The sequence below is a fragment of the Calonectris borealis genome, chromosome Z (genome assembly GCF_964195595.1).
Source record: "Calonectris borealis chromosome Z, bCalBor7.hap1.2, whole genome shotgun sequence".
Taxonomy (NCBI): Eukaryota; Metazoa; Chordata; class Aves; order Procellariiformes; family Procellariidae; genus Calonectris; species Calonectris borealis.
In genome coordinates this window covers 41,723,823-41,747,948 of record NC_134352.1, presented here as the reverse complement: position 1 = coordinate 41,747,948, position 24,126 = coordinate 41,723,823, and the positions used below count along the sequence as shown (strand labels likewise).

General features: G+C 44.7%; 1 protein-coding gene across 1 annotated transcript; it reads left to right on the top strand.

The window, feature by feature from the left end:
* The first annotated feature begins 18,334 nt into the window (after positions 1–18,334).
* On the top strand, positions 18,335–23,741 carry CTSL (cathepsin L). Its single transcript, XM_075137709.1, has 8 exons — positions 18,335–18,418; positions 18,914–19,049; positions 19,382–19,504; positions 19,586–19,741; positions 20,097–20,321; positions 21,887–22,055; positions 22,401–22,518; positions 23,318–23,741. The coding sequence occupies exons 2-8, from the start codon at positions 18,924–18,926 to the stop codon at positions 23,415–23,417; spliced, it is 1,017 nt and encodes a 338-aa protein (XP_074993810.1). The 5' UTR covers positions 18,335–18,418; positions 18,914–18,923; the 3' UTR covers positions 23,418–23,741.
* The last annotated feature ends 385 nt before the right edge of the window (positions 23,742–24,126 follow it).

Genomic DNA, 24,126 nt, shown 5'->3' with positions numbered 1-24,126 from the left:
TCCGCCTAAGCTGCTTGGCAAACCACACCCATAAATAGTTTCAAGCCCTGTAAAGGTTTTACTTCAATGTTTGTTTTAGTTAAAAGCATTTCCACAAGCTCTGATAAAACTCTGGGCAGATGTCAGTGGCCCTTGGCAGAAAAGACACTTAAAAAAGATCACAGTAAGCTAAAACAGTCCTCAACCCACAAATCGGCAACTATCCCAAAGCCAGAAACACCAGCAAAGGCGAGATGGTAGAGCCTCTACCCTGGGGGGTGTTTAACCAGGAAAGCCAGCCCCGAGGAATGATTAGAGCGGCTCTGCTGCGGAGGGGAGGGCAGTACAGCAACTGCGCCACTGTGGGACTGAGCACTCCCTGACTCACGGCCACCCCTGGAGTACTAGGAATTGCGATTTGTTTCACTCCTGTTAGTGAATGAAGAATGCTATCCCTAGCCCTTTCCTTCTCTCCTCAAGCTGTCTTTGGGCACAGCTAATTCTGGTCCACCTGGTGATGAAGGCAAGGTTAGCACTGAAGCACGGGAAAGGGAGCTTGCTGTGCTCCTGCCTGTGCCACAGGATTCCTGTGGCATTGCTGAAGTCGCAGAGTCCATCCTTGACTCAGCCCTCTGCGGGATGCAAGCAAATAATAGTACTGCCCTGCCTGAAAGGGCTGGGCTGAGGCCCGGCGCAGGGAATGTTTCTAAAAGTGCCCGAAGTCTCAGTGCTGCAGGAGCTGTACGCTTTCAGGTGGCTTTCGCTAAACTCCTTCGAGCTGCACAGGGCATGCTGTGGTCCTACAGCACTTGTCACAGAGATGTAGACGTGGGCCATACCATCCCAGCTGAGTGGGACCTGGGCTTTACATGCTGTAACAAAACAAACACGAGGAGGAGAGAGGCTAGCTGGAGATGTGGGTGGAAAGACACAGAACACGAAGAAGAAATACGGTACTACTTGCCATTAAACGTTTCTGAGTAAAACTCACCCGTGTGTCATCTGACCCCTTTCATCTCTTTCATTGTACCCAGCAGATATCTTCAGTCTATTGGCATTTGGATTTGTTGTTTTCCTTTCAGTCGGAAAAGAAGGGGGGAAAAAAACCCTGATTTTACAGATGTGTGGCAGCTGCTGTAAATGCTGCTTCTTAAACCAACATAATGAGCAAATTGAATTAAAAATCAAAGTACTGGTACAAACCAAGGCTCAATCTTCCATTTCTCACACACCAAATACGACTGTCGGGTTCAAGATCTGAGTCTAGGTTACTCTGCCTGCAAAAGCATTAAAAAAACAAACCAACAAACCATGCTGATTCTGTAAGTGAATTGTAAAGCACTTTGCCTAGTATTTTAACAAGCCCTGATGAATTTAAAGGATGCTCTGTGATCCTGCTTCTGAAGAACAGTATTCATTTAATCTGTTCATTCTTCACCCTCAGTGCAGCAGGGATTGCTACACTGTGGCTGACGCACAGCCCGGGTCGTCCACAGGGGCCGCGCTCCAGGACCGGCCTTCCCAGGAAGGCACCACCCCGAGAGCTAGAGCAGAGGACAACTTGGTCCCCGACACCAAGTCAGGTGTGACCAAGGATCAGGGTATTGCTTTTGGACAGTGGGTTTCCCAGGTATTGCAGCTGGATACCAGACTCTGGGCAGTATCACAGCTAAACCGTAACCGTAGATTAGGGTGAGCTTTTCTCCGACCGGTCCACGTTTTCTCGCCGAAGAAGTTACAGCACCTCTCCTCTCGCCCCCCAACCCTGCTTGCAGGGAAGAGTGGTTTTCTCGTGTAGCAGCATCAGCCGCAGACATATCAACGATGCAGCCGCCGCCCCACTCTCCCTGCATTGGCTCTAGCTGATTGGGAAGGTTTGCAGACTGGGAAGGTCACACTGCATGTGAATGGGAGAGGATGTCCCTTTGTACAACTCGCAGAGTCTACATGTCTCTGAATAGTCTGTATACATAATAAAAGGGAGTACAGAAAGCTATTTGTAATTCTGTTTACCTGTAGGTTTTGTCTTTTATTCACTATGTATGGAAAAAACCCTTAATTTAGCAGGGCTTAGGGAATCTCTATTTGTGAATTATTTTCTTCTTCACTTATAAAGCAAATGTAAGGACCCAGGAAAATAAATAAGTAGGAAGGACTGGGCTGTACTGTAGGGAAAAGCTGTTAAGTTTAGGACAGGCAAGGGATCTGTCATTGCTTCAGGTGTGGATAACACTGGCTTTCACACACCGGCTTCCAAAGTGCAGAGGTACAAACTTTACCTTTCCAGTGGTGAAAAATAATGCACTGGCTAGTATCTGAGATACATTTGCCTTGACTTGGGAGATAGAAAGTCATCTTCCTTGTCTGAAATGGAAATTAAAAGAAACAAAAATTCCTTCAAGTGAAAAATTAGTGAGAAGTTAGGTAAGAAGAGCAAAATGTCAGCAAGAAGGTTTCCCGCAAGAAGCAGTTCTTCCAGGGTTTTGGGTAGGCATTTGTCTGTTTGAACAAACTACTTTTTTTCTTTTTTTTTTCCCCTAAGTGTTTAAGGGTGTTTTGTTTAAACTGTTTTAAACTAGCTCCAGTGGTTGAGTACAGGGAAAAACCAACAAAAGAACACGTGTAGTACTAAGCAGAGGAGTCATCCAACCAGCCTGTGCAAAGATTTTTCACTGCACTTCCAAGTATTTTAAGCACTTGTAGGAAAAAACACTGAATATCCTTGAGAACTGAACTGAGAGTCTGTGCATTGAGGATTTTGTTGGAAGCAAAGATCTTCCTGGAGGAAATAATCTTTGGACACTTCCTTTCCTGATCTCATTTTCCCCTGGTAAGATAAGCAGTAAGCCAGGCATTTTCACTAACATGATATTTAGCAATGGTCTTAAGGCAGGAGGGGGAGTGCAGTCCCATATTCTGAAGCCTCCTGTAAAGAAACAGGAGCCTGACTTTTTGATTGCCCCCAGAAGAGCTGTTTTTCCAGTGTTATCACGTGCAGCTCCCACAGGTGCCCACTGGAATATGATGGGTTTCTGAAAGCGGATACGCAAGCTGCCTTCCGACGGCATCAACAACCAGGCGTACAAAGCAGCGACCACCTCTGACCTCTTCCTGGCTGTAAGAGTTCGCTTATCTGCAGCGCTGAGAGAACAACATGCATGTCTCTCAGCGAGGACTGCTGTGAGGAGGCTGCCAGGAGGTGCCTGCAGCCTACAGACACAGCGGCAGACGCTGTCGCTGGCAATCTAGCACAGACACAGATAAGGAAGTTCAGACTTGACATCAAGGGGGAGCGGGAGGTGGTGTAAGGGACTTTCTGAGGGCATCCTCAAAGAGCTCCAATGTAGTATGATACACGCCAGGTAAGAGTTCAATGTTATTGCAATTACCACATAAAAGAGAAGAGAGACTGCAAGTGAATATGGAGAGATACGCAACTGTGCAAACCCTTGTTTGTCGTGAGTCAGTTATAAGCAAGCTGCACCTTGCAGTGCAAGGATGCTCCAGCCACCTCCTCACAAACTCTGCTCTAAGTTAATTCAGCCCCAGAGCGAAGAGCACCCCTGATGCTTGTTTTCTCGTTCTCAAATGTTAGAACAGTATTTGCTGCTGCTTTTATCCTAAAAGCCATCCACACTAAAACTGCAGGTACTGCACTTTGGTATGAATCATAGCATAAATACCGCCACAGTCACTGCTTGTCACAAACAGGTTTATTTCAAAATGACCATTGCAACATTCCTCCTTTGTTTGGCTGTTTTACAATCCTTCCTCGACTCCTGTCAGCACACTTGCCGCTGGGAGGTGAGAGAGAGGGTCTCGTTTCACCCCCGGTTACCCTTGGAGGCACAGTCTGTTCAATTCACCTGTGAAAGGAGGTGAGGGGTCTCTCATCTGACCATTCTGTAAGACAAACAAGTGTGGTGATTTCACGCCGTCAGGTTTTTTCGCAACGTAACCGCGTGTCTATTACATCCCATTTCCTGCACAGCCTGTATGCGATGCATTCTGGTAAAATAAGGGGAGGCGTCTGGTGCAGGGAGACACTCGAATGCACCGTTGCACTGGTTTAAGTCTCTGCCTGGGGTCATTCCATTGCACACTCGCCAAACCACAGAGCATAATGTGCCCTGACACCCATCTCCTCCCCTCACTCAACCTCCCATCCGCCTGTGGAGGAGCTCCTATACAAGTACGGAGGGCATTGCAGCAGTAGCTCTGTGCCTGAACAGGAGGGACATATCTCTCATCAGAGGACCTATAGCCATCCCACTGCCCCTTTGCAACATCATGCCTTCAGGCTATCTGTCAGCCAGGGTAAGAATCCAGTAAACAAGAGCACAAATCAAAAAACAATGTTGTGACCCATTTAATGGGAAAAAGACTATGTCAACCCAAGCTACTGGCAGAACTTGTTTAATTGCTATAGCTGCTAGCCAAATAAGTCATGTGTGGACACAGGCGTCTGAAGTCACCAAGCTAGCAGGGCCCTGCTCAACACACTTAAACATCTCTGCAAATGCTTGGCTGGGAATGTATCTAGGCACATGCTACTTCTGCAGCAGCAAAAAGAGTCTGGGAGTTGTTTCATCTTTCAAAGGGAAAGCATAATGCCTTTCTTTGTCCAGCACTCTGGGGGCTGCATCCATCCGTGTTAGTGGGTGTGAATTTACCCCGTTCTGCTTAGGCTCCGTGCTGAAGAAGGCCCTATGGAGGAGACTGTCCTTCACACCATTTGCTGCCTCATGCTGTCCTTTCAGTTACCCTCTCCATGTAGATAGATAACTGGGATGTTCTGTTGGGGGAAACAACTTGAGAAGTAAGAAAGCAAGAGTTTGCAGGGATGTTTACAGCACAGAGGATGGCTTATTTAGTCAGAGAAGAAAAAAAACCCCACCAAACACACCTATTCCAGCCTAAGGAAGCTCAGAAGAAATCAAGTTCTTCAAGTGAGAGGAAAAAACTCTACAGAGGCTGTAGGAGAAGAAAGCATATAAAGCAATGCTCAAAGACAAGTGGAAAAAAGGCTGTAACAAGGTCTATGTAAAATAGCAGCTCTGATCTTCTGCTCTCACCCTGCCAGTGTCCATGTACAAGTAATGTAAGCGACCGCTAACCTCATCTGTGAGTGGCGTTGCTTCATCAACTCTGCCTAAAGAAAATGCTCAGCTCAGAACGCTCAGAGCCTTCTCCTCCCCACAAATAACCTCTGAGGGAAGAAAACCAGGAGGGTTTGGAAAAGAATGAGAAGCATCCCTCTAGCATGAAACACATTGTGCATAAATAGCAACACCACCACCATCGATTCACCGCATTCAAGCCCTCGGTTTGGACTCTTTGGATGCTAGATGTATATAACTATGAAATATTGCTGTAACACTTGTACAGGTTGGAGCAAAACACTAATGATCCTTATACTCTGCATTGCAGAGAGTAACACTTGCAAAAACTGCTGCATGAGCTCATAGCAGCTTTGAGGCAGGGAGAAAATTTCTTCTCACCAGTTCCACTTGGCCTCCATAGCATACAATTTGCTTACACAACTCTTAGAAAGATGCTAATTTCTGAGGTTAGGTGTTTCCACAGCAAAAATGCAAGGTTACTCTCCATTTAGTCCTCTGAAAAATACCATCTTAAATTATACACTGTTCAAAACACACTTTCTTCAGTAAGACTGCATATGTGTGCCCTATAATTTTTTTTTATTTTACAGTCTTCGTGAAATTTAGTGCTACAGTGCTGAAAAAAAATTGAGGCACTGCATTACAAGTGGACAAAAGACTTAGTGATATCAGCTATTCCCTGAGCAAAAATAATTAATTCTGCCATCCCACTGAAGCAGACAGCTTAGGTGTTTAGGGCTCGATCCTGCAAACATTTAAATGTGTGTCTGTAGTTTATTCATGTGAGTGAATTCACAGAATTATATAAAATCACCTTTGTGGATAGTATTACAGGGCATGGTTTTTCACTGTCTTCAGAACTGAGATGGCTGCAGGTTCCTGCAGGCCAAGTGTTTTAGAAGTGGCATCTATAGAAACAGGAAAGTGTTCTATTTTTAAAATTCATATTAAATAATAGATTACTCATGCAATATGTTGAGCTTTAGTGCTGATCCTTTCGTTCTAACTGCTTTTCTAAGATGTTTGGTTAGAAAAATTATTTATGTTTGTTATCGTTGGCTTCTGCTCCTGATGAGAAGTACATTGTCAGATCATACCTGGCAGTCGCAGCATGTTCAATCTTTACAGTGATTTCACTTACCCCAGAAGACTTCACATAATCAGAAACAGTCAAAGGGAAAAGCAAAACTCATCCTGCCTTTGCCTCCTCCTTTGCATGCAGTCTGCCTTCTTGCAGTGCAAAGGCTTGATCTTCCTAGCCAAGGATACTGCTTGGACACACTTCCCTTTCTTTACAAAAGAAGTGCAGGTAGGAATGTGCTCCCTCCTGCCCTTCATAGGTGTGATTCATCATTTCAGGAATCTGTCTTCAGTAGTGACACAGAAGTAGCTACAGGATCTTCTGCAAGTAAATGAGAGAACCAGCTGTGGAGACAGCTGGGCAACATGGATGGCAGAAAAAAGTGGTGGGAGGGCAGAACCGATGAATTCTCGTTATCGTTGGAACTCTCTTTTGTCTCCTGTTCCTCATTTCCTCTCTGCATCTCTTCCCATCCCTACTGAGCAAGAGGGAGCTGTGCCACAGATAGCCTGGAGCCATACGTGCTCAGACAGGGGAGCACCGGCAGCTGCCGAGCTCTATTTTGTGGCAGCTGTGGTCTGCCTGGCTTTCCCCCAGTGGAGGCTCTGGTTTGGTTTTTTCCCTCCTACCAAACTGCTGCCTTCCAGGCAAGTTGGAGACTTCTGACTTTCACACCTGACGTGCAATGGCCAATGTGCTCAAAAGATACAGGAGGAGGGAAATAGATGCACGGATGATGTGATGCCCTAGGTCTCATGTTCTTAGGGAAAAAAAACCCAGAAGGTACCGACGGTCTGAGTGAGGGAGCAGGAGCAGGGCTAGTGTGAATCTCTCCGTTGACTCTGCATTGCCTACCTAGTGAAACTCCTACTGCCGCTCTGTGACCTCGCCCTACGTAAGGATGCAGGATAAGGCGCTGTGCGCTTCGCTATGATTCACATGAAACTGAGTATTTTCTTGCCTTCCAAAACAGGAAAACGGAAAAAACTAGTTGTGCTGAATTTCTGCTTGCACTCCCTGTTTATAAGAAACCCCTGCTTCGTGGCACACTCAGCAATTTAGTGAGAAAAACACTGGGGTTAGTGACTTCAAAAAGCTGTTTGAGAAATGTGAGATAACCCTGGCTGTTCCCAGAAGCAGTGGGAGGGAGGAACAAAACGGAAACACAGGGGAAAACAACAGGCAGGTGAATTACGCAGGTACACAATTGCAAGTACATAACCGAAGGTGAGGAGAAGGTTGTCCAGGGACTTGAGGCCAAAACTGTGCTCTTATGATATATCTTACCTACTTAGCATTCATAAAGAGCCACCCACAGCCCTACTATCTGCAGTTTTACCAAAAAAAAAAAGCACTGCACAGAGCAGCAGGGTTTCTATGAATAGCCCTTTGCTGTAGTATGTGAGAACAAGTAACCAGCATCCTCCTCAATTCCTCTGCTTGAGGAAAACAGCAACAGCTCAGCCAAGACCTCACTGAACCGCGATATTGCCATTCTGCCATTTTCTCCTCCAGGTCTGTAGCGAATCCAGGATGCAGAATTACGTCTGAGTTGATGAATTACAAACCTATTTGATGAATTCGTGTACTTTTTCCAGTGTTTTGCATGAAACAAATGGTTCTGGGCCTTTTTCAAAGAACATACTAACATTTTGTCTCACAAAAAAAAAAAAAAATCAGCTTGAGAATGGGCTTTCTTCTTCTGCCCCTAAAGTTTAGGCAACCCTGCAGCAACACATACACTGATTTGTCAGCCCAAGGAATTTGTCTTTGTAGCCAGGCTTTAGCTAGGAAAATATGCAGGAAAGCGTCCTGTCAGCTGTGTGGAGATTTTATAGACACACCAAATTATTTTCAGGATTGATCTCCCACTCCCTCACAGTACTTAATTAACAAAGCGTAGTTAGTTAACATTCATGGAAGAGGAAGGCATTCAATCAATGCAAAGCATTACATTTAGTAGTGATATCATTACAGTGAGGTATTTTATTATCTCCTTTTTATTTTGTTCTGATTATCTTCAATCAAGATTTAGCCTGAAAACATACAATGTGCATTATCACATATCTAGGGTGCCCTCTGCTTCTCCTAAAGGATAGTGATAAGGTAAGGCTGACACTTAATGAAACAGAATTTTACAGAGGGAACGATCTTGCTGATAAAGGCTGGGGGCAGAAGGGAGGAAAAGCTTATTTTTGCTCTTTTTGATTTTGAAGAAGTTGAGGCATGAAAGAGCGCTATAAAGGACTATGAACGGACCTGATGGGTGGAAGAGAAACAGCCAGGGAAAATGTTAAGAAATCCCACGTATTCTACTTAAGCCAACTATCAGTCGCTTCTGGTAACTCTATCCTTTGTTTGTCTTCATTTTCACTCGACGCGAGGCGCCATCAGCACGCAACCTTTGTCACATGAGGAAAGGTTAAGAGAAAGACCACCGGCGGCAGGGGGCCCGCAGCTGAGGAAGTGGACTTCCACCTCATCGAGGTTACCACAGGAGGAGCAAACAACCTCGGCGGCGTTCGGTTTGTATGGGATCATCTGCAAGGCACATCATTATCCCTGAGTCCGGGTGAAAAGGGCACGTTACAGCCAGAGCTAAAACATGCAGACATACTCGTGCTAGCCATTCCGGTATCATTTAAAAACATGTGTATATCGATTCCTGTTTAAAAGCAAACATGGAAAGCCAGCCAGTTATCTGAGTCTGAACTATCTAAACTATTTTTAAAAGAAAATCTGTACCTACCAGCCTTTATTTGATAGCTCTTTAGAAGTTGATTTAATGTTTTCAGCCCCTTCAGACAAACCAGGCAACTGAACACATGAATACCGGGTAATGGCCAATGTTCTATACATAGTTTTTAAATGTAGCCAAATACAGAAAGAAGCATGGGCTAGTCTCAGCTGGACTTTGCCACTTCTGCTTGGCTTGCCTTTTGGCGAGCAGTAAAGGAGAAGAGGGGAAAAAAGCTTTCTATGTGGAATTAGAAATCTTTCTAGCCAGCTCAACCAAGTCTAATCCGGTATTTGGCTAGAGAATTCTCTAGTTTCAGTTTCAACTACTGTTTTGAGGGGAGAATTTTTTAATACTGTTATGAAGGAGCATTTTAATTTAAATGATAGTATATGAAATGCAGAACATCACTAAAGCGTGTTTTTCCATTAATAGTTTACCCTTCTTTCTAGTCATCTTCATGTACATTCCATGAATGGTTTAGGACAGTACAAATTCAGCCCATTGAACAATACATGAAACAATGTGTGTGATGTTATACATGAGTTATGGATGTATTATTTCATGAAACAATTATTGGTAATGCAAAAAAAAAAAAAAACAAAAAAAAACCCAAACCAATTCAAAAAATACTCTTCTTGCTAGGAAAATAGAATAATTAGAAAAATATGTTAACATGTACATTGATATTTGCCACTGTACATATAGTCAAAATAGTCACAAAATAAGGTTTTACAGATAAACCCTGGACCGCTAGTGTGTTGAATCTTTTGTATGTTTCTTCTTTTTCTTTCTCCCTTCCTTCCTTCCTGTCTGTCTCCATCACAGAATTTGGGGCTTAACCTTTTGAGGCCAGACGGTGAATGTACCTAGTTCTAGATCCGAATGTCAGGACTGAGGGCCTGTGTAAATTTGCATTGAAACCTGCAGCAGGGAAAGCCTCTGCCAGCAGAGATGGCAGCTGGAGCAGCCTGCGTTCACCCAGGCAGACTAATTCCCAAGGTGCAGAAGAGGGACGCATCAGCCAGTGGCTCCTGTGCCCCCCCAGCGTGGCTGCCCCAGCCTTTGCCAACTAAAGAAAGCTGAAAGGAGCCCAAACTGTTCTCCCTTAAACATGGCCTGTGTTTTGAACAGTTATTGTTTAATCAAACACAAATCCTTACAAAAAAGTTAACTGTGGGAGAGGAAACAGCCAGCGCTGTGTTTGGATTGTGGTGTGTGCTCAGCTGTCTGCCCTTCATGCTAATGGGAGACATTTGGGACCGCTATCAGGGGGCAGGGGACCAGAAGGCAACCCAGGCACGTGGCATCGGGGCAGTGCCTGGGCAAAGGGGTTTCATCACCACCTTTCCAGCAATGGGCAAAGGTCAAATTTTTGCATTAAATCGTGGGTATTGTAGGTAATGAGTTGGTTGCAAGCCAGTGCGTAAAACAGCTTACTTGCAGCAATACTGCTTGGGGGAGGGAGGAATCTGCTAGTAAAGGATGCTGACATGTGAATGGTGAGGCTTGGACTTCAGCAGGCCCAAATTTTAGGCAGCTGGGCCACAATCCAGCCCGATGCCTACCAGAGGTACCAGCACAGCTGCATGCTACCATAGGCACCGCAGCAATCACCCCAAGCCGGCCCACTTTTCTAGCACTGCATCACCACACGCCAAGAGGTGACCTACTATAAGAGCAGAGGAAGACTCTGGTGGTGGGGATGAGAAGTGATTGTATGTTGTGTCAGTCACGCACTGTGCTTTTCTCCAAGTCTAAAGGTAAGGTCTAGTGAAATCCCTGTGGATGTTCCCATATGGAGCAAGAGGAAATTGCATAAGCTAATAGCTGCTCATGAGACAAGTCAGAGAAGCAGCGTTCAGCTCTCAGCTCTGAGGCTGCTGCGCTATGTATGGCCTTGTCATGGAGTCATCAAGACACTGCTGCGATGTGAAACACTTTCCTAAAATACCTTGTTTCATGCCGGCCACTAACTAAACCAGCTTCATCTTGCATCCAGATGAATGTCCCCTTGCACACACTCACTTTCTGCATCCCATGAGGAACCAGCACCAAAGTTCTTTTCCTTTTGCAGTGCTGTCCTGAAGCTTCAGGGTGTACGTTTAGGACACTCCACGGGTTGAGGGTGATCAAAGAGGGAGAGATCAAAAGAAACTCTTCTCTACTGATAGTGGCAAGATTCCAATCAAGCAGGTCCTTGGTGGCCAGAAAGGTCCTATAAAAGACCTGGTGTAGTGCGTGTCTGCCACAGTGATCAAACAGTGATTAAAATATTTGAAATGATTATGTAAATCTGACAGCAATTACCAGCATCCTGGTGTTCAACGGGCTGCGTATGCTTCAACCGACTCCCAGAGACAGGCAAGGCAATGCATATTGCACTGATTTGTATCACACCCGTTCACATTCCCAAAACGAGCTACTCCTTGCATTTATTTTGAGTAGCAGAAGAGGGAAAAAAGATGCATTATGATTTACCATGGCTGACCTCTGTATTGAAGAGCCTAGAGTGATCTATCCACGGGTCATTCATTCGATTTCAGTGGCCACAACACTGTAGTACTGCTGATTTTTGCCTCAGTCTTCCCGTTTGTGGGAATAACAGCAGTTTTGAGTCACCGCTGCTCTTACCCAAAAAGCACATGCACTGATCTCTTTTTCCTCTTACCTGATTTTCAGGAAAACAAACTTTAAACCAGTATTTGATTGTTTCAATTGCCTCTCTCCTCTTCTGCAAGCAGCTTTTGTTTAACCTTCCCTCACATGATCTGTTAATGAAGCCCAGCCTGTAACTTTCAAGTTTAAAAATAATTCCTCACATCACTCGCAGTCTCTAACCTTATCACGGGAAATGCTTTCCAGCATGTCAGCTTGCCCTTTAGACACCACTGCTCCAAGAACAACAGGAGACAGACAAACAGATTTTTCTTTCATGCTCTGCAACTGTTTACAACAGCTTACAGAAACACAAACATTGCAATCAAGCACTTAAAGACTTATACTTCTCTGAACTTTATTACTACTTCTGTTTCAAAAGAGAAATTTTGGATCACCATTTGTTTAAAGTATATTAAATACTCCCCCAAAGCCTTCTTTAAATTCTGTTAAAATGCCTTCACTGTGATCTCCAGAGTAGAGATGGGTGGTAAAAAATTGGTCTTGGTCAGAGGAACTTTACAATGCAGACAGGACTTGCAACTTCCAACTTGTTAAAATAAAATTTTATATTAAGAGAGTCAGGAAATAGTAACTACTTTTGTGTAAAAATTGAAAGAAATATCCTGTTTAGTATGAGGGAAAAAACCACAATTGTCCTTTAAATTTCAGAGAAACATCAATACAATGTGGAAATTACTCTGTATTTGTGAACTTCTACATCAGCAATTTAATATGCTACTTCCCCACATCCTCCCACTATTTCCCCAGGTTAGCTTTTGAAATCACAAATCTCCCAAAACTCAGAAATTACTATCCACCAGAAATCAGGAGGAGACACTGAGTAAAGAATGAGGAATCAATCAAACTGAGGTTTGAAATTTTAAGTATGTGAGTTACACCATGGTCAAAGCTTCAAAACTAACTTCAAGTATGACTCAGTATTTAGCCTCTCTAAAATAATACAAGTTAACGTAAAAGAAAAAAGAAACCAAAACAACTCATTTTTTCCACACATACAAAAATAACTTCATCAGAAAACCTCACGGGAAAGTAATACTGCTTTTGGGAAATCTAACCCTGAAGTAGTGGTGATATTAGGATCCCCCAACTGGTCTTTCTTGCAAGGCAAGCAATCCCTTGCATCATCTCCAACTCCTGTGACCAGGTAAGGCATTGAGATGCAAACGAAGCCGCCTTTGCCTTTGCTCCTGTGGGTCATCAGAGAAGCTGGAATTCAGTTTCTTATCTGGCACTCGGGTGAGGAAATGATGGTTCTGGGAGATCACAAGACTGCTGAAAACAAAGAGGTGTTTCAGAAGGGTTGTGTCACTGCTCCCCAGCCATCTCCCAGGTCTTCAGAAAACTCACAGAACCCTATCTGTGTTCCCTTGACGCAGACACTGCTTCTTTTTCTAACCTTAATAATGATGCAACTAACTTCTTTATGGGTGCTCCAGCTGAAGCACAGTTTGAATCTGATTTTTTACTAAGGAGAATCCAAACCAAAGATTCCTAAGTGGGTACTTATGAACATTGTTAATGCCATAGGGACATCATAAACTCGAGAGCCACCTCAGATCTTTGGTGACGAATGCCCAGGCTGGTTACTTTTCATGGAGCTGCAAGAAAGAAGAGAAACAGCTCATGCTTTTTAGGTAGCCTTTTTACCAGCCATATTCAAATCAAGTTAGGTAAAACTCTCTGCAGTTCCTAAAACTTTTCTGAAACTGGCACTAAAAGTAAGTATTAAAGTGAGTAGCATTTCTTAAGATGGAATAGGGATACCTATTCTATAATTGTCTTCTCACATCTTCCTATCTTTCCGAAACCGCCACTCTGGTGTTGGAAATTTACTGTGCTTTTTTTCTGTAAGAAGAATCTTTACTGTAAAATAGAAGAAAAACATAATTATTTTTCTGAAAATAAAGTTGACCTGTTTTTTTACGGTTTCATTTTCCTACACAGAAATATGACGCTGGCATTTCTTACACATAAACCAGAATCTGGCATGTAAAATCATCACAGTGCTCTCTGAAATATACCTGTGCTTTTCTAAACTGGATCAATGTTTGGCTGAACAGAAGTACATATGTGACTGGAAATTTTTTTTTTTTGGGGTAGCATCTAATAAAAGTTGGTCAGTGAAAGCTTGCTATGAAATACAGTAATTTGCATTTGAGGGTACATAACACTTTAAGTTACACCTTGACTAATACCATGCTGCTGTAGAAGTCCATTCTTAAGTCATGGTGTAGTAAGGTAAAATGATAGAAACCAGGTTTAAGCCAGAGGACTTTAGCATGATATAAAGAAACATGTTCACAGTCATAGCCTTTTAAGTAAGCCAGCTCAGCTTTTTGTATTCCAGGAATAAAGATCATGAATTTAGTCTTCATAGTAATGCAAAAATCGATACTTGCCTAAATAAAATGTCCTTCCTTTGCTGTTTGGAGAAATGGCATCCAAACAAACCACTTGTTTTTGCTTCGGGAAGGATCACAGCACACGAGTTACCTTGAGATAGCTGGTCTGTGGGAGCTGCTTGTGCCACACTCTTGTCACAGTTAAGTGTGACACAGCTTATTCTGTTCATATTGCACAGATGTTTTCGATACATTGTCAGCCTGCTGTAGCTTTGCAAGTCAACTACCATTACAAAGGAGCTTTGCTTTTCTGATTTCTGGGTCTTTTTCTGGCAGATACATGTTGGCCCTTTCGTTTGTGCATTTGTACCAGGAGAACAAAGAAGAAAAAGGATTTAAGAGTACAAAAGAAGTTTAGAAATCCTGGATTCAAAAAGGCAAACTGGTTCCAGAGGGGGAGGATTGTACTGCACACCTGGGATGTGCAGCGGCAGCTGAGTTTCATGTTGATGACATGCTTCCCTGGAGATCAATGCTGAGTTCACCCCTCCAACTACAGAGGCAACACACTGTATTGCAAGTTCTTGAGACTACTGAGAAATGCATGGCCTCTGTCATCTGGTAACTTGTAGGGCCAGATAGCTACAGGGCAATGGGCAATCTTTTGGCTGCCGCAGTGGAAACATGACCAGTTATTAAAAGGTGTTGTTCCTGCATCTTAAGAGTGGTATGCCTTTGGCAAAATAATTGGAGTCTTGCATATATAGGGTTCCTCAAAAGCTGTTTTTTTCAAAGCAATTTGGAAAGTTACCCTCCAAAAAAGAGAGATTTAAATTAATGGACAAGGGTCTTCTTCCTTCAAAGTTTTGATCTCTAGGTTATTGCAGAAAGGACTGTGACTACTGTGATTAGCATGGCTATCTAGGTCTCCTCTGGACTGGATGGCATGGCTTCAGTTGAGTTTTTAAGCAGAGGAACTGAAGGAGCTCTTGATTTCACCCCTTCTCTCTGCTAACTTGGAAGGGGTGCTTTGCGCACAAGACCCCCACACGGTTTCTAGTCCCCACAGAGATGTTTTCAATAGAGCAAAGACTGCTATGACTGGTGTGACTACAGCAGGGTGTCAGAACGTTGCACAGTTTGATGGAAAATGATTTCTAGCAGTATCTTCCCAGTTATTACCTCTAACTGCTGCCTCTGTTCACTTCAGCAGACCGCCACCATTCTGGGCTTGCAGTTTAGCATGTGAACACGTCATGATGTACAGACAGGAGCAGTCGGAACAGTGCTGGGACAGAGAGAAGTCTGGTAGCTGTGCAGTATGGCATTTTTACCTTGACTGAAGTCGTGAACAGTCTCTGCAGCATGGCTGGCAGTCTTCACATTGATGACAATACAATACAACTCTCGGAGAGGAAATGTTCGTCCAAGAGTTGGAGGTAGTCCTAGGCCAATTTCCTCTCACAGGTTTCTAAATGGCACTCTTGTGATGACCGGGTTCTGACCATAGCTGGTTTCCCTTGCATATGCTTATGTTTCTTGCATCTGGGCTCCCAGGCTTCCTTCCTAAAATACCTGGGGAATTGATATACCCACACAACAGTTATGACTCAGTGCAAGCCCAAAATCAACATGCTGAAGGTGAAAGTATTCCTGTCACCTTCAAGAATTTCAACAAACTCTCAGTTAACATTTCCTTACGTACGGTAGTTAAATAAACTTGTAGGATGAACTTGCCTTCTCAGTAAAAATGGTATCTGGCATTTGGGTGTGTGTACGTGCACTAACAGTATTCATGAGGAGAGGTGGCACAGTGGTATCACATGCTAGCTGACTGCATGGTAACTTCCCCAAAGAGACAGGACCTCATACCATCTGGAAAAGCATTGGTTTGTCTTGGTGCTTCTCAGGGCACATTACAGAGCAGCAAACATGTGATTTATGGTGCAAGACCTTCTGTAATTTTGACCTTACCTCCTGTCATGCCAGCTAAACATCTTGACCTTTTAGAAAAGAAGTCCTCATCCACAGTTCATTGAGAACTTAATTGTAGCCTTTCAGCACTCAGCTGATACCAGATACAATTGCAGGAACAAAGCTAACATAAAGAGGACTGAGAAGACCCGTTGCACAGAAAATATCAGCAAAAAGCTATTAAGTAAAAACTTTTCAAATCCCGCACAACTCAAAACAAAACCCACAAAAAACCTAACTATGAGTTAGTCAAACTATATGAAGTTCATCTAACTCTCATGAGGCATTTACATATGAACTGGTTAGGTAGTGAAAAGTTTCATGCTGGAAAGATACAAATGCATAGTGTTATTCAGTGCATGCATTTTCATTTTCCTTTACAAACAAGGAAATGGGTCATTTTCCTTAGAAAAGGCTGGTCTTGAAACTGGAAATACAAATGGTTGAACAGAAAGCACAAGGATATCTAGCTTAATTTTTCAAACCTACACACACTATTGATTATTCTAATTTGTGCAAGCATGCAATGTTGATTGTTGCAGTGTATGTCACACTCTTTTTCTTCCTTTCAAAAGATGCTTCCGTGATGTCTGTATGGTCAGTCAGCCACTAGCCATACAACAACTTAAGGCAAAATAAGAACTTTCAGAAATTTCAGCCACAAAGACCCCTAGAAATTTGATAACACAGCTTTGCAAAGCAAGTAAATGTTAAAATGATGAGCAAGTAATTCCAAAAAATTGTAATGCATCCAGTGTGCATTTGCTGCAGTCCTATTTGAAGAAGTCCTTCCCATGTTTTACATTCCTGCTCAAAGTGGCATGGCTGCACATACATAAACCATCCTGATAGATCAGTCCTGAGCGTTCATAGGCAAACTTTCACTTAAGTAAGCAGTTCAGCTTTAAAATATCTTCTTTTCTCAGAGGTTTTACAAGGCTTGCTTGTAATTACTGCCTAATCAAGGAGCACCATTGTTGGGTGTATTTACATATTTTCTGTGTAGTTCAGTGGCAGGAGACTTACATGGGTACTTTGAAAAGACAAGACAATCCCTCCAACCTCTCTTTATGTATTTGGCTCTGTGGCGTTTCCTTGGGCCAAAGACTTCTCCCGGGATAATCTGGGTAAGGAAACATGTATTGCTCATTTTGACGACACACTTGTCTGTCTTAAGACATCAAAAAAGGGAGAAGCACATATCATATGATTTCTTCCTTTTTGCTGTTGTGCAACAGTCTACAAACCCTGTTTTTTATTCTAAATACGTGCTTTCAAGTTTGCAAGCTAAAGCCATCAGCAACACTAGCTTTACAAGGGTTTAAGGGGGAACCTTGCATAGCTCTCACAGTTATTCTACTACTAGAGGCAAGCTCCCTGTTAAAAATCAAAGCCTGTCTACCCCTGGTTAGATGTAGGCCAAGTCCATGCATAAATCTTTTAAGTTCTCACCTGTGCTGCAACTCTTGGTGTTTTTCAGTAAGTATCACTGGATGCTACATATAAAAACACTAGCCACGCTGGTGGTAAAATACCTGACTCTTATTAGGCTTGGGTCCAGAGGCAGGAAAAAGCAGTTTTCAGATATTAAATAATGGGGGAATAAGAAGGACTTCCCTGGAAATCTTTCTTGTATCAGTGTAACCGCCATGCCGCTGGGACCCTGCCCAGTGGGAGATGCTCCCTCATACCTGCCCAGTGCCAGCGTCAGGGAAGTTGCTCTACCTGCCGTGTTTAACAAAACCTGCAGCGCGGTTGCAACGGCAGCAGCGCTCCCGGGCAGGGGCTGGCGTACCCCTCTGAGGGGGCACAGGGTGCAGAGGCACGCACACCCGCCCGGCTGGCCCCCGGCAGGCCGCTGGGCGCCCAGGGCTGGAGGCCATGGGCCCAGCACGGGAGCCGCCTCACCCACCTGACCCGAGCAAGAGCCATCAACGCGAACGCGGGGACTGGGCTGGGCCTGCGACTGCGAACACCCCGCCGCTTTTGTCTTTTTTCTCCAGATGTTGTTTTTCTTTAGTCTGCCAGTTGCCAGCTTTAGGTCCTCCCTCCCTAGGTTAAATTCCAACCAGCTTAGCGTGCTGCCACTATCTCCGGCCTGCCGGCACTCATAATAAATATTTAGACAAACATTGCCCAACATAACGGCTCCGGCGGTGCGGGATGCCCCCAGGGCGGCCCCACAGCACCTTCAGGAGCTCCCGGCCACTGGGGCTGCCCCGGTTTGATCGCCTGGCGGCGCGGCCGACCCCCCTCGGGTGACCGCGGGCAGCCCCGGACCGAGCAGCCCCGTCCAGGCCTTGCCGCCCCGGCGCCGACCCCCGCCCTCGGCCGCGGCCCGGGCCCTGGCGGGAGGCGCGGCCCGGCGGGGCGAGGCCCGGCGCGGCCGCCAATCGGCGGGGCGGGGCGGGCACGGCCGCGGCGGGTATAAAGAGAGGCCGCGGGGGCCTAGCGCCGCCGGGCCGGGGAGTCGGGAGGATCGTGGACGGGGTAGAGTGAGGTGAGCGGGGCAGGGCGGGGGCTGCGAGGCGGGCGTCCCGCGGGGCGGGCGGGCGTCCGGCGGGCGTCCCGCGGGGCGGCCTCGGCTCCGTCCCGCCGGGAAGGGACCGCCATTCCGGCCGCTTTCCTGGGGGGCTGCCGGCCACCGCCCCGCGTCCTGGCCCCGCCGCCCGAGCTTGTTTACAGTCGTGGCTGAGGGCTCCGCTCCCCGGAGGGGGACGGGCAGAGGCCGGGTCAGTTCATGGGGCCGCCGGGAAAGGCTCGGCGGGGGCGGGGGCGGTCAGTCTCCCTGCCTGTCCGCCCCGGAGGACTTCGGGGTGCGCGGTTTGCTTTTCTCCCCCGTGATCGGCTTATGAAGAAGCGGGGGCCGCAGCTGCGTGCCGGCAAGCAGGCTCGTTTCGGGTCGGGCACCCCCCTGCGTGCTGAGGGCTGCGAGGCACCGGGTGGCTTGCCTGCGCCTCGCTCCCTCTGACCGCCGCTCCTCCGCTCCCGGCAGACCTGCCAGCATGAACCTGTGCCTGACCACGCTCTGCCTCTGCCTGGGGCTGGCCTTCGGCGCGCCGAGAGTAGACCCCGATCTGGACGACCACTGGCAGCTGTGGAAGTCGTGGCACAAGAAGGACTACCACGAGGTGAGCGCCCGGGGGTGCGGGCTCCGCTCGGCTGGGCCCTGCCAGCTGAGTCATGTCGGCTTTGTTGTAACGCTGGCCGTGGTCTGCGCTTGGGGAGGATAACCCCCTCTTCCTCGGTCCCTGTCCTGTGTTTGTGGATCGACTCGGCTGTACTGTACTCTCTGGTTTTGTGACGAGGGTGGCAAAAAGACCATCTCTTAAACAGCCTTCAGACTCCCCGTTCGAGTAGTCTACGTTTGCCCGAGTGTACGAGCCATAGCAAAGCACGTTGTCGTGCAAGTGAACTTTGTTTGAACTGCCTCCTTGAAGTATGTTGTTTTCTGGCCCCTCAGAGAGAGGAAAGCTGGAGGAGAGTGGTGTGGGAGAAGAATCTGAAAATGATTGAACTCCATAATCTGGATCACACATTAGGAAAACACAGCTACAAGTTGGGAATGAATCAGTTTGGTGACATGGTATGTATAGAGGCATGAAACATACAGTTCTAAACAGTGGTGTGTAATAGATGGTGACTGCATGTCTTGAATCTTCTTCAGACAACTGAGGAGTTCAGACAGCTGATGAATGGCTATACACACAAGAAGTCAGAAAGGAAGTACAGAGGATCCCAGTTTCTTGAGCCCAGCTTCCTGGAAGCGCCACGATCAGTAGACTGGAGAGAGAAGGGATATGTAACTCCAGTTAAAGACCAGGTATTCTCTGATGGTGGATTTTTAACCACTTATAGGTCCAGTGCTACCTCTGCTTCCATAGAGGAGAAACACTGTGGACTTGTTTAATGAAGACTAGTGCAAGCTTACTAAATTAAGTGACATTTTGATAAAATTGCTGTACTATTAGAATTTTTTTTAGTACAGAACTTTAAGAGTTCTTTACTAAATGTCTAAGAACTGAAAAGGCTGTAGTATCTTCACTTGTACATGCTAGGAGTGTCAAACTGAAGTTGGTCTTGTGGCTTTTGTGTTTTTTCGTGTTATCAGTGGTAAGGGAACTATAATTGCCTAATTTGTCTGGATTTGTAACTGGGGATTTCATTTCTTGCTTCAGGGTCAATGTGGCTCTTGCTGGGCTTTCAGCACAACAGGGGCTCTTGAAGGGCAGCACTTCAGAAAAACTGGCAGACTTGTTTCGCTGAGTGAGCAGAATCTGGTGGACTGCTCTCGCCCTGAAGGGAATCAAGGCTGCAATGGTGGTCTCATGGACCAGGCTTTCCAGTATGTGCAGGATAATGGGGGAATTGATTCAGAGGAATCCTACCCATACACTGCAAAGGTAAGGATAATAGCTGAACTTGTATTGCAGGTGTCACGTCTCTTGTGTGGACAAACTATGTGTTGGGAAACTCATGCCTAGAAAGGAAGATGTCTAAGTAGTAATCAGTACATCTTCTTCCTGTTGCATCTTTCCTAAGAAAACTAGAATGACTGCTAGCCCCAGTAGGAATCGCATACTGCAGTGGTTTTTGAGGTAAAAATCTTACTAGATTTTTACAGTTGGAAAAACTGGAGCAAATATTTTTATTCCTCCTCCTCATTGCTGCCCTCTTGTCAGCCATCATGCCTTAACTTGGTTGACACACCAAACCAGGACCTAGCCCTTGTCAACAGTGCTACTTAGTTGTAGGGGTGCAATTCAGCTTCCCATAACTGAGCTATTATGGGGTTGCTACCCATAGACCAGCTAATTCTTGCAGCTGGTGCGATTTGATTTTTAACAATAAGTGTTGGCAATGCCTTAAGTTCTACTTCTGGGCTAAATGTGCATGAATGCAGATAATAGGCAGAATTCCAAAATACCTCTAATGATCTACCAAAAGTTACAGACATGAGAGAACAAAAGAGCAGTAGTAAATTATGGTATCACTTGAGAGCCCATGGTTTGGATTTTTCACCACCTGGAGTTCTGCTCACTACAGAGTATCTTTCCTTGCAGCTTATTTTGTGTTCACTGAATGTGCAATAGCAATGCCATTTGTTGTGAGCAACATGGAAGCCTTTGGATTTGGGTTCCTGTTCACCTGCATCCTGTAATCTCAATTTTTTCCTAATCTTGGCTCTTCCAGAGATCCCAGTTGGTTATAGGAAGTGCCTAACTTGCTGAATACAAAAAGTAAGCAACTGAGGTGTATTCTGTGTTCCTTTAGTTTTGGGGAGGCAACTTAAGTTACTAATCTTACCACACAGGTAAGGGAGGGATGTGCTTACTTCAATCTGTTTCAATTTCACGTGGCCTGACTTTCAAACTAGGCCTCTCTCCTGAGGTAAATGGCTATGGCACCAACAGTTTAGGCTTCCTTTTTTTAAAAAAAAAAACAAAAGTGAAGAAGCACAAAATACATGAATGCTCTATGTAAGGTCATATATACAAATGACTAACTTCCAAATCATCTGTACAGTTTTTCAAACTATGACAGACTAAAATTGTGGATTTTAAGTGCTGGCTCAATGAGCAGTTGCTGGATTGCTTTGTAATTAGTGAATACTTGGTTCTCTTCCATTGCCCATTAATGCATTCTGGGCTTCTTTCCTCCCTGAAAACAAATTTGTCCTGCCTACCAAAGAAGGCAGAGTTCCGGGATGTGATGGTCCTTTGCATCCCAGTAAAGCTTTCCTTTTGGGCCCCACTGTCCTTTGCTTTTTCTGTACTTTTGAGAAACTCAAAAGCAGCTTCTGTGTTCTCCCTCTGCCCTTGTCCTTTCAAAGCACTGCTGAAGCGATTGGAATCCTCTTCAGTCCCTTCTTTTCAAGGCAAGAAAGTCACGGAATGTCTGGTAGTTCCTGTGCTTACCTGTGTGTTAAGTGGAGAACTATGTAATAACTAGGGCTTTCTTTATTTAGGATGATGAAGACTGTCGCTACAAGGCAGAGTACAATGCTGCTAATGATACTGGCTTTGTTGACATCCCTCAAGGACATGAAAGAGCTCTCATGAAAGCAGTAGCAGCTGTGGGTCCAGTGTCTGTTGCTATTGATGCAGGCCACTCTTCATTCCAGTTCTATCAATCAGGTGAGGATTTATTAGTGACTTGCATGCAGAGAACTCTTTTTTTGAATACTTGGTATTCATTACTGTTCAGTTTAATAGGTGAAAAAAACCCAACTATGGTCTTGTGACATAGGACATAATCAGGAGTCCTTTTAATTCTAGTCCAGGTTCTCCACACTTTATACTTCTCTTGCATACATGTGTACCTGTCCCTCAGTTTCTTTCGTGATACACTTCACTTATCACTCCTTTCTCTGACTCTCAAGAAGCTGTCCCAACATTAATTTGAAATATACAAAGCTTCTGGTGAGGGAGAAGGGTTTCCTGCAGATGAGCTTGTTCACATGTGAACTTACGCCTCTGCAGGTATCTACTATGAACCAGACTGCAGCAGTGAAGACCTGGACCATGGTGTTCTAGTTGTAGGATATGGCTTTCAGGGGGAAGATGTAGATGGGAAGAAATACTGGATTGTTAAGAACAGGTAAGATCTGTCTCTGTGCCTTGTACCCTTTGGGGATAGGGGAGAAGGGAAGGTAGTTTGTCACTTGTAGTGGGGGATGGGGAGACAATAGTAGTTAAAATCTGTGTGTGGAAAATCTGGAGACTGTTCTCAGATTTCATTGTATGACAAAAGTTAGACCCGACTCATGCTACTTGGCAGCCTAATAAAGTAGGCCCAAAACTCATTTCTACTTTTTCAGTTAATTAAGGGAACTCAGTGCTGGAACAGCTCATGAAGCTAGTAAATTTTCAAAGTGGTGGAGCAGAGGGGAGCAGGAGGAAACCAGGTTGTGGGGGTGTAATGGCTTTTTTTGGAAACAGGGTGCTGCTCACTTGTGTGAAATAGGGTAACACTTGAACTGTAAAGATGGAGTTACCTCCTAGGTTGGAGGGAAAACAATAAATTAATGCCAAAGGGCACATCACATGAGCTTGTCTCATGTTCTCAGCATTACTGGGGCACCACCCTCAAATGCTGCTTGCAGTATTGGTTCTCCCTTAAAGTTGGCTAGGAGCAGTGTCAGAGCTTCAGGCACCTGTAATCCAGGATTGCACATCAAGGTCTCCACCTAGTGAGAGGATGGCTGCACCCTTTATTTTTGTGAGCTTGGGGTGCCTCTTCTGTAACATGCATTTAATTGCTGGAAAGCTCTTTAGTTTGGCTGCAGCTATCTTCATTTTTCTCAACAAATGTTGGAAGGCAGCAGTTTTCAATTAAACACTTATTGGGGGTAAATCTCTTCTGAATATGAAAACAAATTCTTTACTTCTGTTTTCAGCTGGGGTGAGAAGTGGGGTGACAAAGGATATATCTACATGGCCAAGGACAGGAAGAACCACTGTGGAATAGCAACAGCTGCTAGCTATCCACTTGTATAATTGGAAGACTGAACATTTCAGTGCAAGAGGGGTTTTAAACTGAATGACCAAACCCATGTTCACACATGTGGTAGACTTGTATTCTTCAAAAGTCAACTCAATTTTTTTAAACTTTTGAAGTATGTTTTACATGTTGGTGACATGCCACTTGTTTTAAATTAATGTAAATGTTGGTATGTAAACAGCTTGTAATATTGCTGGCTTTTGACTGCTTAATCTAATAGATTCTTCTTTGTATTTTTCGTTTTTTTTTTTTTTTAAATTGCAATGTGCTCAAAGGTTTACTTTTTAAATAAACACTTAAATTCCAGTGTGTACAGATAACTTGGCTTTTTGGTCTGTGTTTTTTCCACTTGGGACTTTTATCAAATAGGCATCCTAAATCATATTACTAACTGTAATCAGTTATTAAAATGCAACCCTATCTGGGAATGGCTAACAGCTGTTATAAAATGGAGTGTAGTATTTGTGACCCAACTTATTTAAAATGGGAAGTAGAAAAGTGTCTTTAAAGCAGAAGTGACTGAAAATCTGACCCTTGTTCTTTGAAATTACTTGCTCCGCCAGAATGTATATGTGAGTGAATTTTGTCTTAGTCCTGTGACCCAGACAGGATACCATCTCTGGTTCTTTGTACTTCATAACAATGATCGTCAGTCTTTGCACGTCCTGCATGCAGTGTCTCCACTTAGCTTTAATACCGTCAGTG